At 35.9% G+C, this 16,685-nt stretch overlaps 1 protein-coding gene across 1 annotated transcript in view; it reads left to right on the top strand.

Moving 5' to 3' along the window:
* The window catches only part of LOC311171072 (uncharacterized protein), a gene marked incomplete at both ends in the record, with an annotated part of 41,010 nt that overhangs the window by 4,627 nt on the left and 19,698 nt on the right, over nucleotides 1-16,685 (top strand). The window contains 3 exons of the mRNA XM_084233632.1: nucleotides 2,383-2,453; nucleotides 6,696-6,792; nucleotides 9,373-9,474. Coding sequence (XP_084089758.1) covers nucleotides 2,383-2,453; nucleotides 6,696-6,792; nucleotides 9,373-9,474 — 270 coding nt within the window. The remainder of the gene's footprint in view (nucleotides 1-2,382; nucleotides 2,454-6,695; nucleotides 6,793-9,372; nucleotides 9,475-16,685) is intronic.

Raw genomic sequence — 16,685 nt, 5'->3', positions numbered from 1 at the left:
TCATTTTTAGTTTTTAAAGGTAAATCCAGATAGTTTTCCATAATGGTTGCACCACTTTACACTCCCACCAACAATGTAATTAATAGGATTCCTCTTTCTCTCTGTCTTCTCCAGCACTTGTTGTTTTTTTGTTTTTAATGTGCCATCCTTAGAAGTGCGAGATAATATCTCATTGTGGTTTTAACCAGCACCACTTTTATTAAAAGCAACAATGATCATTTTTTTCATGTGTCTAGTGGTCTTCTGAATATTGTCTGGTGGTTGTCTGTTAAAATCTGCCCATTTTGGGCCTCCCTGATGGTGCAAGGGGTTAAGTCTCAGCACTGTGAAGCAATCCCCAGCCAGGGAGCTAGCCCACATGGAGCAGCAGACCTCTCCCTTCTTGCCCGGGGCTCCCCTCAGCAGTTTATTTCAGTGAGTCTGCCTGTTCTGTTCCCCACTCTATCTCAGGTGAATTCTCTCATCCCCCAACCCTGCACCTCTGGCCTACACCCCAGCTTGTGTTTGCATAAATAAATAAATCTTTGGAAAAGAAAAAGAAAAAATATTGAGTTTCACTTCTTTTCAGATTTGGATAACTTTTATTGTGTATTGTCTGATTGCTCTAGCTAAATCCTCTAATAATAAATTAAACATAGTGGTAACAATGGACATTCTTGCATTGTTCCCAATCCTAAGAGGAAAAGCTTCCAGTTTTTCATCATTGAGCATTGTATTGCCTGCTAGTTTGTGATATATGACTTTTATTATATTGAAGTAGGTGCCTTCTTCCTAGTGTCTTGTTCCCATCTTGTTCAAGTTTTTATCATAAATAGATGTTAAATCTTATCAAATGCTTTATCTGCATCCATTGATATTATCATATGATATTTATCTTTAATTTTTGTGAAGTTACTTTTGTTGATATAATGTATCACATGGATTGATTTCCATATATTAACCACCCCTAGAATAAATCCCATTTGATTATGATGTATAATCCTTATGACATACTGTGCTTAACCCATTACGCCACCAGGGAGGCCCTCTATTTTCAGTCTTTTGCGAAATCTCAGTTCTGCTTTCTGTAGCTGGTTAATTCCCTAGGTTGAGATGGTTTTGAGCAACTATTTCTTGAAATAAATTTTCTATTCCTTTTTCTTATTTCAAATTTTGCTATGATTTTATTGTTTATATACTCTAAAAGAGATGCTTGGAGAAAGCTAAAAGAATATGTTCAATATTGTTAATACAGTATCTGAAAGGTTATGTATTTCCTTAATTTTTTAAAATTTCTTAGGAAACCCTTTTCTAAAGAATACCATCTGGATTTTTTTAGGCAATACTAATAATTTCAAGTTTTACTTTGCATCACTTTACCCCTCCAAAAACTTTTGTTTCAAGGGTCATTTTGTGAAAATAGAAAAGTAAATTAAAGGTGTGACTACTCGATAAGTCAGATTACTCTCACACTTCTTAGGTAAATTAATGGGATTTCATATAGTTAACTATGTTTAAGGTATTCTGAATAATTGTAATGTTTTCCAATTTTCCCCCAAAGAATTGAGCCTTATAAGAAGTAGGTATAAGAGAGCTTAGCAACTATTTGCTTTATTGAAAGAGATCTGTGAATAGCAGCAAATTTTTTTAAATTATTTTAATCCAAAAATTATTTAATTAAAAAAGTAGAATACTAGTTAGACAATTCAGAGAATAAGAACTGCATATTTTCAATCCATTAACATTTTATGTATAGTTTCAGTAACCAGAAGTTATTGAAAAGATATTTGATTAGGTAGTGCATTCCCAATCTTAAAGCCATATAGAAAATGTAAAGACGGTTTATCTCATGCTACCTATATTTGTATATATGTCTATACACCAAGAATATGTACATTAAAAATATTTGATTTGTATAAACAAACCTTATTCCAGTGATTTATATTAGATATACTTTGCAAGTAGAATATACAGAAAGATAGAGATAAAATGTTATGTAGATATAGTAAAAATCAAATAATTCAAATTTAACAAATAAGTCAGGTATACTTACTTTAATTCTATTTTTTTTTACAAATACATTTTTTAATAAATTTTGTTGTTATATTCCCCATACAATTGCAGCCCCTAATTTATGTACCCACATTAAGATTAGAAATAAAACATTTTCCCTTACAAAAAAAAAAAAAGAATATGTACATTTATGTAATTTTAATATTTTCTTTCAGATTTATGTGACTATTTCATGATGACTTGCCTCTAACCATGCATTATGAATATCCATTAGTTCTCCTTGTAAACAGGTGCTTCTTAATAAACTATCAAAGCTCTGGTCAATTTAGGAGAAAATAATGAAAAACACTACAATCTTCTATAAGGTAAATTCTGGCAATTTATTTTTAGGAAGCAACGGCAAGAGTGCTTAAACTAGTGCTTCTTAGAGCTGAACCAAAGACCATAATTCAAATGGGAAGGTAAGGTATGTTCTCATAAAAGTCTTATCTTTTAACAATCACCAGTTAAAAATTCAAGTGATAATGACTTGGAAAAAAATATTAGTTGTATATACTCTTTATTGAACTCTCAGAAAGAAGAACTTCTATATGTAAAAATAGAAAACCATGAATGGAAATGATAAACACCAAGTTTAAGACAGTGGTTACTCTGCAAAAGGAAGGAGAATGAAATTAAGAAAGCATACCCAGGGACAGTAATTGTATCTGTAACAGTATAACTGGACAGTAGGTCTACAAGTGTTCTTATTATTTTATTCTCTACATTTTTTGGTATACCCAAAATATCTCATTAATAAGAGGAAATTTCTACTTGAAAATATGCTTTATAAAATGAAGAATAGTTTTGTACCATTTTAAGTAGGACATTGCATGGTATGGGCTAACCCAGTTCCGGAAAACATTTTGCTAGTAAAAGAAATAGATGGGGACTCTTTCCTTGCTTTTTTAAAGAGTAGGTTTTTTTAACCTTTATATTAAAAATAAATAAATACAGAAAATCACTTCAAGTAAATCTATGACTTTATTAAGTTTTACAAAGGGAATCCCCACCACCAACTGCCATTTAGGCCCAAAAATTAAAGCCCTGCCATCCCCACTATGTTCTTGTCCAACTCACAGCTTTTTCCTCTAGCCAAAATCAACCACCATTCCAACTTCTATAGCAGTCACTTACTCTGTTTCATCATTGCCTCAGCACTGAAATTTGTACCCTCAGAAAGAATTGCCCATTTGTGTCCATTTTTTAACTTGGTGTCTTTGGAATCTCTTTAATCTATTGTATATATCCTCCCTTTCCTTTCCTTACTATTTGTTGTTTAAAAAACACATAGTTTCCGATAATCTATTTTTGTTGATTACATACTCAAAATGTGGATCACCTTATTCCAAGCATCTGGAAGCTTGATGCCCTCAGCAAGACACAGGTATTTTTTCATTAAATGGTGCATAAATTCTGATTATATCTTCTTTTGACATGCTGGAAGGCATTGATATTCATTGCCAGTGTCCTAGAGCTATTAATTTATTAAGTATTTGTTTTCACTTATTAGCTGGAATGATTTCAAAAACAGAAATTTTCCTCACTTTCTGCGCTTACTATTTGTATATCTATAGTGTTTATTCCAATTTCAATTTTTCCTCCCACCACTATCACATCTTTCCTGTTGTCCTTTTCCCTCCATCTCCCTCTTAGCCTTAGAGCCCTCAGGATATTTACTAGTGTAACTGGTTTTTGAAAGTGTTTTACCTTATCAAATTGTCTGCTACATAACTGTCCAATGTTGCTTTTATCACTGTGACTTAATTTGCTGCACATAATTCTCTCAAATTCCCTTCTTTTTTTTTAATGGCTGCATATAATCCTTTCTTAAGGCAATTTGATAACTCCATATGACATTTTTTTGACCCAATCATCCAGCCATTTAGGCTGCTTCCATGTCCTAACTATTGTAGATAATGCTGCCAGTCACGTTATGGAAAATACGGGCTTTTGTGTCGGTGGCTTCATATTCTTTGGCTACATGCCCAAAATGGGATTGTGGGTTCTTATGGTTCTTCCGTTTTTAGTATTTTAAGGTAAATCCAGATTGCTTTCAATAATGGTTCTGCCAGTTTTCATTCCAACCAATAATAGGGTTCCTTTTACTCTGAATTCTCTCTAACACTTGTAGTTGAGGTCTTTTTAATATGTGTCATTTTCACAGGTATGAGATGGTAACTCATTGCGGTTTTATTTTTTTTATCAGATATGAATGTTTATTAATTTGTTCATACACTGGACCTTGCTTCTAGTGTGTGCTAGTGTCATTCATTTTTCCCTCCAGCGTTTTTTGGTTTTGTTTTATTACAATTAATGTTGAATATCTGGAGGAGATGAGCCCAGCTTCTTCATTCTGCCACCATCTCGCCAGACCTCTCTAATTTTCATCTTTTGAGAACTTCAACTGCTTATTCCACATTTCTGATGACTATCTGGCAAACATTTCAAATTTACATCTAAAACCATATAACAACTTTCCAGCTCTCAGGGCTAAAACCTTTATAACCCTTGACTTTGTCTCTTTTACATTCAAATCCAACCCATCAAAAAATCCTGTTGCCTTGCCTTCCAAATACATCCAGAATCTGATCATCTCCATTGCTACCATAGTAACAGAGCCACCAACATCTCTTGCCTCTTACTTGATATAAAGTTAGATTTTTTTTCATTTGTAAGCGTTGCTCTCTTAAAATAAGTTTAATAACATTTTATAATTTTGTATATTTACATGGTTCCAGAGTCATTCCAAAACAAGTTTCCTTTAAGAAATCTGATTTTTACTCCTTTCCTTTCCACACTACTCTTTGTCCCCCTATATAAGTCACTATTTTGAATACATTTTTAGTTTGTCATTTTCTTTCTTGTTTTCCTTTTTTAAGAGAAACATAAGCGGGCCTCCCCGGTGGCGCAGCGGTTGAGCGCTGGGTTGCGAAGCTGCCCGCAGCCTCTGCAGCGCCGGTTCGATTCTCAGCTGCTCCCCGGCCACCAGAGGAGGGTCCCACATGGTGCACAGACCTCTCCTGCCGCCCGCTGCTCCCCTCAGCAGTGTACTTCTGTCCTTCTGCCTGCTCTGCTCCCCGCTCTGGCTCTGGTGAATTCTCTCACCCTCCTGCACTTCTGACTGTACCCAGTGCATGTATAAACGAAAAACGAACAAACAAATAAATAAATAAAACATGCCTCTATAAAAGGAAAAAAAAAAAAAAGAGAGAAACATAAGCTTATTTGTACTTCTTTTGTGATAGAATATGATAATAATAGATAAGTGGCAGTATCATGCACACTTTGCTCCACATTGCTTTTGTCAGCTAACGTAGGTTCTAGATATAAGATATTCAAACTTGTTAGCATTTAAAAATTATTTTTGAATGTTACTAATAACATAATAAGCATAACTTTAAATATCTCCCCCTTTCACATCCAGTGTCAAGTTACTTTAAATCACATGTGTAACTTTAGGGAGATGATAGGATTTGCAGCTCTTTTTCAGCAAACTCCTCCAATGTAGATATAAAATATTTTCCAAGTGAAAATTAAGTATATCTATCAATATCATCATTAAAAATACTTATAGTGTATTATATGCATGATATCATATGAAAGATTTATGTTGAAAGAGCTTATTCTTAACCTCTGAGATTATCTTTTCTCCCTGTTTCTGAGATTCCTCATTCTCATATGTATCCACTTTATTTGAAAGTACCTATTAACCATTTATATATAGGGTGTTCAAACTGATTAAAGTCTAGGTTCCAAGTAACTATTTTTGTTGCTGTATTCCTAAATTTTCTGGCTATTGAGCAGTAAAGATGCAGGCACTTTCCAAGAGTCTCCTAGCCTCCTAATATATGACTCTGAGACTGCACAAATGGTCTAGAAGTTGGAGTGATCAGGGTAAGGTAAGCTTTGGCATACTATAGGGGAGTTCAGTTCCCTCACCATTAATTCTGTTCTCCAGAAGGTTTGATACTGGCAATTTAAAAGTTATAACTTGTGGGCCTCCCCTGGTGGTGCAGCGGTTAAGCGCTGGGTTGCGAAGCTGCCCACAGCCTCTGCAGCTCCGCAGCTCCGGTTCGATCCCCAGCTGTGGGGCGAGGGTCCCACATGGTGCGCAGACCTCTCTTGCCGCCCTCTGGTCCCCTCAGCAGTGTACTTCATCAGTCTGTTCCCTGCTCTGGCTCTGGTGAATTTTCTCACCCTCCCGTGTTTCTGACTGTACCCAGTGCTTGTATAAATAAATAAATAAATCTTTAAAAAAAAAAAAAAGTTATAACTTGTAAATTCTGACCTTCATAATAGAAAGTTAACAAGCATGAAAATTAAATGTCTACCTAAAAATGTAGGAATAGTAAAAATCAGTGAACATAGCATTTTCTATTTGATCAGAATCTTCATTTTTGTCCTAGAATGTAATTTATATTAAAGCCATTGTAAGTTTATTCTTTATTATAGTTTATTTTTATTGATATAATTTAAAATACATATTTAAAATTTACTTTTATTAGCAGTTAAATGTTTTAAATATATGAAAACTTTCCTGATTATGAAAGATTATATAGCTGTTATGTTACTAATGAGAATTTGAAAACAAAGTTAAATTCTCTTTATGGGTACTTCATTTCTTTAATACTATCATATAAATGAATATATTCCTTTTAAAGCTTTGTCTACCATACTCTCTTTATTGATGGAATCACTTACCTATGTGCTACAGACAGTGCCTTGGACTCTGTAACACCACATGCATTTCTTAAAAATGTAAGTACTTTCTTCTACTTTTGAAGATTTTTCAGTTAATGAAATTATGAGGTCCCTGTATTATAGCTTATTAATAATAGAGTCACTAAGGGCCTCCATGGTGGCACAGGGTTTAAAGATTCAGCGCTATCAAGCTATCGCCAGCCAGTGTGGCATGAGTTCGATCCCTGGCTAGGATGCCAACCCACATGACTCAGCAGACCTCTCCAGTGTAGCCCACTGCTCCCCTCAGCAGTGTATTTCAGTAGATCCACCTGTTCAGCTCCCCACTCTGTCTCTGGTGAATCCTCTCACCTCCCTGCACCTCTGGCCTACACCCCAGTTCTTGTATGTATAAATAAAAACAAATCTTTAAAATAATAATAATAATAATAGAGTCACTAAGTAATAGTGCATCTCTCTTGAAAGCAGAGCTATTAATGATTCAGTGACTTCTTACTCTCAGCCCTTGTCTGTCTTCTGCTTCCATACTTCCCCTGACTCTAAAGTAAGGTCTGCAAAGACAAATACACTCAGATCTATTAGAATCTCTCCTTATATTTACTTTGTTCTTGAAAAGTAAGAAATTAAACTTTACTGATATTTAACATACATTTTTAACAGTATATGTATTTAATTTATAAAAACTATATATAGGAAAGTAACTGATGGAAAATTTTTGAGACCAGTAGTCTTGATAGAAAATATCAACCAGGGGCCTCCCCGGTGGTGCAGCGGTTGAGCGCTGGGTTGCGAAGCTGCCCGAAGCCTCTGCAGCGCCGGTTCGATCCCTGGCTGCTCCCCGGCCACCAGAGGAGGGTCCCACATGGCGCGCAGACCCCTCCTGCCACCCGCTGCTCCCCTCAGCAGTGTACCTCAGTCCTTCTGCCTGCTCTGCTCCCCGCTCTGGCTCTGGTGAATTCTCTCACCCTCCCGCGCTTCTGACTGTACCCAGTGCTTCTATAAATAAATAAATAAAGCTTTAAAAAATAAATAAATAAAATAATTTTTAAAAAAAGAAAATATCAACCAATTATAGTGAAAATATTGAAATCAATTATAATGAAAAGAATTTTTTTTTTAAATCAAGACACAGGGGCCTCCCTGATGGCACAAGGGGTTAAAACGCAGCCTATGTCCACAGCTGCGTGCTGTCCACAGCCACTGCAGCACGGGTTCAATCCCTGGCCCCGGAGCAACCCACATGGCGCAGCAGACCTCTCCTGGCTAGCCCACTGCTCCCCTCAGCAATGTATTTCAGTCAGTCTGCCTGTTGTGTTCCACACACTGTCTCTAGTGAATCCTCTCACCCCCACCCCCACACCTCTGGCCTATAACCCAGTTCTTATATGCATAAATAAATAAATCTTAAAAAGAATAAAATAAAAAAATAAATCAAGACACACTCTCTTTAAGGGAAGTTCTACCTGAAAATTGTCAACCAATATAAAATGTAGTAAGTAGTCAAAAGTACATATGTACATAAAGTTACATAGAAACATGAAACTTTATAAATTTCCTAAAGGGTAGTTAAGCTTACTAAACTTATACATATTACCTGTTGCTGATTATTACCCTGCATTTGATCTCCTAGCAGAATAAGAAGACAATGAAAGATAGTCTCAGAGACAGATTAGGGTGAAACCTTTCTTCTGTAATATTTATGGTTCAGAAAGTATGTTTGTTCCTTATTTTAAAAAAGCTAATGGTATTCTTCAATTTTATCACAAAGATATAAATATTTCATAAAAATATTAATGGAAAAATTACTTCTACTGTAGTTACTAATAGTTATTCTTCAGTCACATTCATGAGTCATGCATATTTTCTTTGTTCATTGCACAGATTTTCTTAAGCAGCCCATGTTGACCATATATAAAATCAAGGATTCTAAAACATAATGTTAATTTACTCTACAGTTATGACTAGCCAATTGCTAGAATCTAAATCTGAAACACTGTTAACATTTATTCTGACTGATTTTTTTTCTCTCTACCATTATGATAAAAACAATCCTAGCTTTATCCACCTTTCCAGTTGACACAAAATTTCTAACCACATAGTTTTTACTGCTGCTTCTGAGGAAGACAATTAAATACACACAGTTGTCAGAATTGTCTTGAGACTTTGAAATGTCCTATAACAATTCCATGGAATTTGAAAGATAGTATCATTTAGTTAGGCATTTAGTTGGGGTTCCATCACCATTGAGTGGATTTTGAGGTTAGGGTCAGGAGAGTAAGTGAAAAATGCTTATTTAGAAAATATGGAATTCCATCTTTCCTTGTCTGCCAGAGGTAAACATCTGTTCTTCCCTTCATGTCCTCAAATATACCAAAGAATCAAGGTAGTAGAAGCAGTCTCCCTGTATGAGGTTGTGATCTGTACTGCAGCCCTCGAGAAAAATGGGCAAGCACAGTTTTCATGAACTGTGTATCTTTAAATAAGAGGGACACCCAGCCACTAAAAAGTTCACCATGTGATGGGTTTCCATTACTTATGGTTTCTGCCAGACTTTGCTTCAAATAAACATTTGCTTTGTCAGAATTGCTTCATTTGAAATTATCTGTATCTGTTAAATTTTTCCTTTCATTTCCCTAGGTTAGCGATACTATTCTGAGAAATCCTCTGAAGTCACAAGAATATTTTTCTCCTTCAAATGCAATTGCTGCAGATTTTCAGCAAGTATTGGGAAAATATATGGTAGGTAACTTTTAGCTGTACTCCTAAACACTGTCAATTTGCAGATGACAGATCAGTGAGGAAGTATGAGTCAGGAGCTTTTATGATGAATGAGAACTGAGAACTCTGTCTCAATAATGATCAAGAATGATATCCATGATATATTGATAAGTGAATAAAACAAGGTACAAAGACTGCATGGTATAGTATTTATTTACCATTCTTATATGCGACCATTTCAGAAGGAGGTGATAAATACAAATCTCTTTTCATTTGCTTATTTTGAAAAGGAGGCAGAGAGGAAAGGAGGAATGGATAAACCAAAAACATTTTAATGTGGGAGTGGGGACAGACAGGGATAAAAACTTGACCTCTTTGAATGAAATTTGTTTTGTAAATTTGACTTGGTATACGTAAATATTTTTATAATAGTAAAACACTTAAATACTTAAATGAAGTCTCTTCTAAGTGAAATAAAACAATTTCAAGAGGACAAATACCATATAAATTCCTAGTGTATACTCATATTTATAGAGAAAGAAAGTGGAATGATTGTTGCCAGAGCATAGGGGAAAGGTAGGAGGAAGAGTTACAATATAATGGGTACAGAGTTTCCATTTGGGAAGATGAAAAAAGTTCTGGAAATGGTGGTGATAGGTGCACAATTATGTGACTGTACTTAATACCAATGAACTATACATTAAAGTTGTAAATGCTATGTTACGTATATGTTTTCAAATAAAATATTTTAATTAAAAAGTAATACCTGGGGCCTTCCTGGTGGTGCAGGGGGTTAAGCACCGCACTATGAAGCAATCCCCAGCCTCTGCAGCACGAATTCGATCCCCAGCCAGCCAGGGAGCAACCCATATGGCGAAGCAGATCTCTCCTGTCTCGCCCGCTGCTCCCCTCAGCAATGTTTTCGGTCGTCTGCCTGTTCTGTTCCCCCACTCTGTCTCTGGTGAATCCTATTGCCCCCCTGCATCTCTGGCTTGTACCCCAGCTCTTGTATGCATAAATAAATAAATTTTTTTTAAAAAACTTTATGGTCCTACATATTAGCTGAAAATTAAATATTAAGAATATTTAATTGAAAATACATCACATGATATAGTTTCCCTTTTAAAAAAATATTTCCTAGTCTATTCATTGAGAAAGCCTAGAGGGCCTCCCCGGTGGCACAGTGGTTGAGCGCTGGGTTGCAAAGCTGCCCGTGGCCTCCGAGGCGCCGGTTCGATCCCCGGCTGCTCCCCGGCCACCGGAGGAGGGTCCCACATGGCTCGCAGACCTCTCCTGCCGCCCGCTGCTCCCCTCAGCAGTGTACTTCGGTCCTTCTGCCTGCTCTGCTCCCTGCTCTGGCTCTGGTGAATTCTCTCACCCTCCCGCGCTTCTGACTGTACCCAGTGCTTGTATAAACAAAACAAACAAACAAATAAATAAAACATGCCTCTATAAAAAAAAAAGCCTAGAAACAATTAAAAAAAAAAACCCACTATCAGTGTGCCCCTGTAGGATCTAGATTATAGCTTCTTCATATCATTTCACACTAAAAGGAATGAGGCCTGATTCTAGAAATGAGGCAGAAAGCATATAAACCACAAACAGTTTTGATACACAGGAAATAAGAAGCCAACTAATCTCTGTGCTCATTTCAAAAGACTTGAGGAGCCAACTTTAAGAGGCTACCACTGGTCACTGATGAAAAATTTGGGCATCAAAATAAATAATAATTGTAGTGGACTGTAACACATCAAATATGTTCAATTCAGTGAGTTCCTAGATGCTGCCAAAAGTGGGGGAGTTTGGGAGAGAGGATGCAAAATCCTCATTAGTCTACTTTGGGAGATAATACTGATCTATCTTATTTCTCTGAAAACCAATAAATAAAAGAGGTCAAGCATTTATTGAGACTTTCCTATTTGAACTATACCTCAAAGGAATCAGTTGATGGGAGAAAATATTTTTTTAATCTTTATAGAAGCATTCCACAGAATAAAAGAAAGGGTAAGAAAATATCACTATTTTTGCAATCCCTATTGAAATAATGGGTCCATTAATGACTGAAAAAACAGGTAAAAAGCTGATAAGAACCTTTGTAATGAATGAGACAGGCTTAGAACACTTTAACCCATTGATTATTCCTACATCACAATAAGGGAAACAATCACTTAATGTTATGAGCTCCCTGATATCATACAAGTAATACACAGCACATGTCTGAAGTGTGTTTTCCCAAAATATCAAACCTGAGTCTGACTAAGCCTTTAGATCGAAATACTCTTTTACAGGAAACAAAGATATCAGTGCATACTAAACGATACCACAGCAGTGTAATTAGCAAAATCAAAACATGAGAAACTGTATAAGACAAATGACCCAATTTCTTCAACAAATAAATTTCAAAAGGGGAAAAGTTTAAAAAAAAAAACTGATAGATTAAAGGCCTTTTTTTAAAAAAGATTTATTTATTTATTTGTTTGTTTGTTTGTTTATTTATACATACAAGCACTGGGTACAGTCAGAAGCGCAGGAGGGTGAGAGAATTCACCAGAGCCAGAGCGGAGAGCAGAGCAGGCAGAAGGACCAAAGTACACTGCTGAGGGGAGCAGCGGGCGGCAGGAGAGGTCTGCATGCCATGTGGGACCCTCCTCTGGTAGCCGGGGAGCAGCCAGGGATCGAACCAGCACTGCAGAGGCTGCAGGCAGCTTCGCAATCCAGTGCTCAACCACTGCACCACCGGGGAGGTCAACTGATAGATTAAAAACAACTTAAAAAACATCCACCAATATAAAAATGTGGATTTTGGTTAAACAAAACAACTATTAAAAAAATAAAATAAAACTATGATTTGTTTTGATAAATACACAAACTGGATATCTGATTATATTGAAGAATTTTTTAGTTGTATGATCATGGTGGTGTGCTTTTGTTTTTAAGAAAAATGAAACTATGTATTTTAGAGATATAAACTGAAGTATTTACAGATTAAAATAATAGAATGTTTGGGATTTGTGGGGTTTTTTTTAAGATTTATTTTATTTATACAAGAGCTGGGGTACAGGCCAGGGGTACGGGAGAGTGAGAGGATTCACCACAGACAGAGCAGGGAGAAGAACAGGCAGATGAACTGAAAGCACTGCTGAGGGGAGCAGAGGGTGAGACAGGAGAGGTCTGCCGCGCCATGTGATATCTCCGTGGCTGGCCAGGAATGGAACCCACACTTCAGAGGCTTCGGAGAGCTTCCCAGCGCTGTGTTCAACCTTCTGCGCCACTGGGGAGGCCCTGGGTGTTTTTTGGTTTTTTTTGGTTTTTTTTTTGTGTTTTTTTTTTTTTTTTTGTGGGCCTTCACCAGCAGCCAGGGAACGAACCGGCGCTGCAGAGGCTGTGGGCAACCTCGCAGCCCAGCACTCAACCGCTGCACCACCAGGAGAGGCCTGGGATTTTTTTTTAAATAATACATTTGGGAAAGCAGTAGTTATCCAGTGAGTCCTCACTTAATGTCAATAAAAAAAACTGTGACTGTAAGTGAAATGACATATAACTAAACCAGGTCCTCAATCAGCTCTTTGAAAAACCTTTTCATGGTGAACCAGGATTGGGTTTGTTATAACACGATGATGAACAAAATGATGTTATTCGAGGACCAGACACTAGATGATGGATACATTGACGTTTGTTATACTGTTCATTCTGCTTTTGTATATGTTTGAGCTTTTCCATAATAAAATATTTTAAGTTTACCTATATTTGTTTTCTAATTATATGTAACAAATCACCACAAAATCAGTGGCGGAAAAACCCCACACCCTTGTTATCTTACAGTTGCTATGAATTAGGAATCCAGGCCCTGCTTAACCAGGTTCTCTGCTCAAGAACTCACAATGCTGCAGTTATTGTGGCAGCCTGGCTGTGTTTTCCAATCCAGGTTCTGGGAAGGAATCTGCTTTCAGGCATATTCAGGAATTCACTTCCTTATAGCTGTGTAAGGAATGCAGTGTGTGAGGGATGCAGCTTTTTATTGACTTTTGGCTGAAGGCCACTCTCAAGTCCCAGAGACCGACAGCAGTTCCTTGCCATGTGGGTGGCCCCAACACAGCTCATTGCTTCCTCTAGGCCAGGGCATTAATCTCTTTCACTCCAGTTTGCTAAATGTGATGTAATGTGACATAAACACAGAATTAATATCTTATCACCTTAGCTTCTTTTAGTTAGAAGCAAGGCACAATCAAGGGGAGGGGATTTTTACAAGGACATGATGGACTGTGGGTTACCATAAAGTATGTCACCACAGTTTCTGACAAAACAACTAAAGATAGATGCTTTTATGTTATATTGTTATACATTTTCTTAGGAAGAATTCTCATATTCAACACAACCAACATGTACTAGCCTATCTCCTTGAAAGAGTTACCATGTGAAAATATGTACATTTTAAGTAGTTAACAGCACATCTGACATCAAAGCAGTTTTGTTCAATATTTATAAATTAACCTGGTTAAATGTAGAAAAAAAATTGTTGCATCTTGTGTACTATAATTATCAGAATATGCAGAGCAAAAATAGTCAATTTTAGAGATTTTAAAATAGATGAAATGTCATTGAATGAACTACAGGTATATTATTTAAAGAGATATTATTTTAACAAAAACTTAAATGTTTCTCTTAGATTAAAAACATTAACCATCCAAAAGAGAGAAAAAGAACAAAAAGATTAGCCATTCATCTTAATAACATCTGCAAAAACCCTATTTCTGAATACGTTTCACATTGGAGTTAGGACTTGAACATATCTTTTTGTGAGTAGAACATAATTCTGCTCACAACCTCTTTTTTTCTACATCCACCCAATGAACTTCTCACAGAGTATCAATTGTAAGTTACATGGTCCTGTAACCAACAAGATCAAAGTTATTATGCTTAATGTATATTTGATCACTTGCCAAAGAGAAGTTTTTAATGTCATTTTTATTTTAAAATTAAATACACATTAATGAAGATAACACAAAGTAAGTAAAGTAAAATATGAGTATCTATTACATGCTCAATCAAATGCCCTTAAACAATATTAACAGTTTAGTATATAACCTTCCAGAATTTAGAATTTATATGTATGTTATATATACAGTATATATGTGTTTGTAATATATATGTGACATAAGTTTATACATACATTTTAAAATCACAAAAGTGGGATCATTAATATAATGGCTGAAGACTTAATCTCTGGAGCATGAGTATAAATCCTTGTTTTGCCTCCTGTTCTGTAACATCGGGCAATTTATCAACTTCTCAGTCTCATCTTTCTTATTTAGAAAATGAAAGATGCAATGAATACTATTTTATATGGTGATTTGAAAATTAAATAAGCTGATACAGGGCTTCCCTGGTGGCATAAGGGGTTAAGTCTCAGCACTATGGAGCTAGCCACGATCCCCCACCAAGGAGCTACCCACATGGCACAGCAGACCTCTCCAGTCTCACCTGCTGCTCCCCTCAGCAGTGTATTTCCGCCAATCTGCCTGTTCTGTTCCCAATTCTGTCTCTGGTGAATTCCTCTCACCCCCTCACACACACACACCTCTGGCCTGTACTCCAGTTCTTGTATGCATAAATAAATAAATCTTTAAAAAAAAATAAACTAATACAGGTTAAGTACTTAAAACAGTGCCTAGTACATAGTATGTCTTCAGTAAGTTATTTAATATCATTCTGCAACTGCAGCTTACTTTTTAAATATTACACTACATCTTTCAGATCATCTTTGTTAGTATGGATCTATAGCTATCAATTTTTTAACCACTGCATACTATCATGATTTAACAATTTTCATGTGAATTGACATTTAAATTGTATTTAGTTTTCCACTATCAAAATAGTATGATGAGTAGCTTTGTCTACACACACTTATGCAGATACACACACATACACACACACACACACTTCTGTGAATCTGTAAGAAAATTACTAAAAGTGAAATTTCAGGTCCAAAATTATATGGGTATTTTTATTTTAATCAAAACTAATGGTTATTTAAGTCTCCATTTCTCTGATTCTTAAGTATAAGAATTCTTAAGTATATTAAACAGCTTTTCATATATATAGTTATTCATACTTCTTTTGACAATTTTTTTAAAGATTTATTTATTTATGCATACGAGAGCTGGGGTACAGGCCAGAGATGCGGGTGGTGAGAGGATTCACCAGAGACAGAGTGGGGAGCAGAACAGGCTGATTGATATACACTGCTGAGGGGAGCAGCGGGCAAGACAGGAGTGGTCTCCTTTGCCATGTGGGTTGCTCTCTGGCCAACTGGGGATGGAATTCATGTTGCAGAGACTACGGATTGCTTCATAGTGTGGTTAACCCCTTGTGCCACCAGGGAGGCCCTTAACAATTGTTTCTTTAGGTACTTTCCTTTTATTTAGTGGATGGTTAGTTTTTTCTAATTATATACCAAAAGTCATTCTATATTTAACATTTTGTGTTCTGTATTTTGCAAAAGTTTTCTCCCAGGTTTTCATTTGTCTTTTTTTACTAACATCTTTCACACAAATTTTGTTGGTGTTTTTTTTACTATTCAAAATTTTACATCTGCATTTTCTGGATATGATGGCATAGTTTCAAAGATCTCCACTTTTACTATTTAAAAGATTCTATTCTTACTATAAAAATATTCTAATTTCTTCAGTCAGCTTTTTGTTTTGTGCCTTTATGAAAATTATTATATCTAATCTAATTGGAATTTACTTCTGTGTATGGCATGAGGTAGGGTTCAGACATTCTCTTATCCCAAATAGATATTTAATTATTCTAATATGATTTATTAAGCAATTTCCCCCAGTTTTATCATGCATCGGGTTCAATTTTTTGGATCTACATGTATGTTCTTGTAACTATGTAAACTGGACTTTGGGATAATGATGCACTGATGTGGGAATATCCATTTAAAAATACCTATCTAGTATAGGACATTGACAGTGAAGGAAACTGCATTCAGAAGACAGAAGGGGTCCATGGGTACTCCACTTTCCTTTCAATTTTACTTTGAGCCTGTAACTGCTCTATAAAAAGTCTGTGTAAATAATTTTTAAAAGCACTCCCACTGCTGATTGAATACATTGATGTGACTCTCCCTTGTCCCCCCCCTTTTTTTTTCAAAATTAAGGTGGAACAAATTGAGGCTTAATTGATTCTTTATGCTGAATATAAGTGATATGTGCCTTTAATACTTC

Source organism: Talpa europaea, assembly GCF_964194135.1.
Source record: "Talpa europaea genome assembly, chromosome: 5".
Lineage (NCBI taxonomy): Eukaryota > Metazoa > Chordata > Mammalia > Eulipotyphla > Talpidae > Talpa > Talpa europaea.
This window is presented reverse-complemented; position numbering and strand designations above follow the sequence as displayed.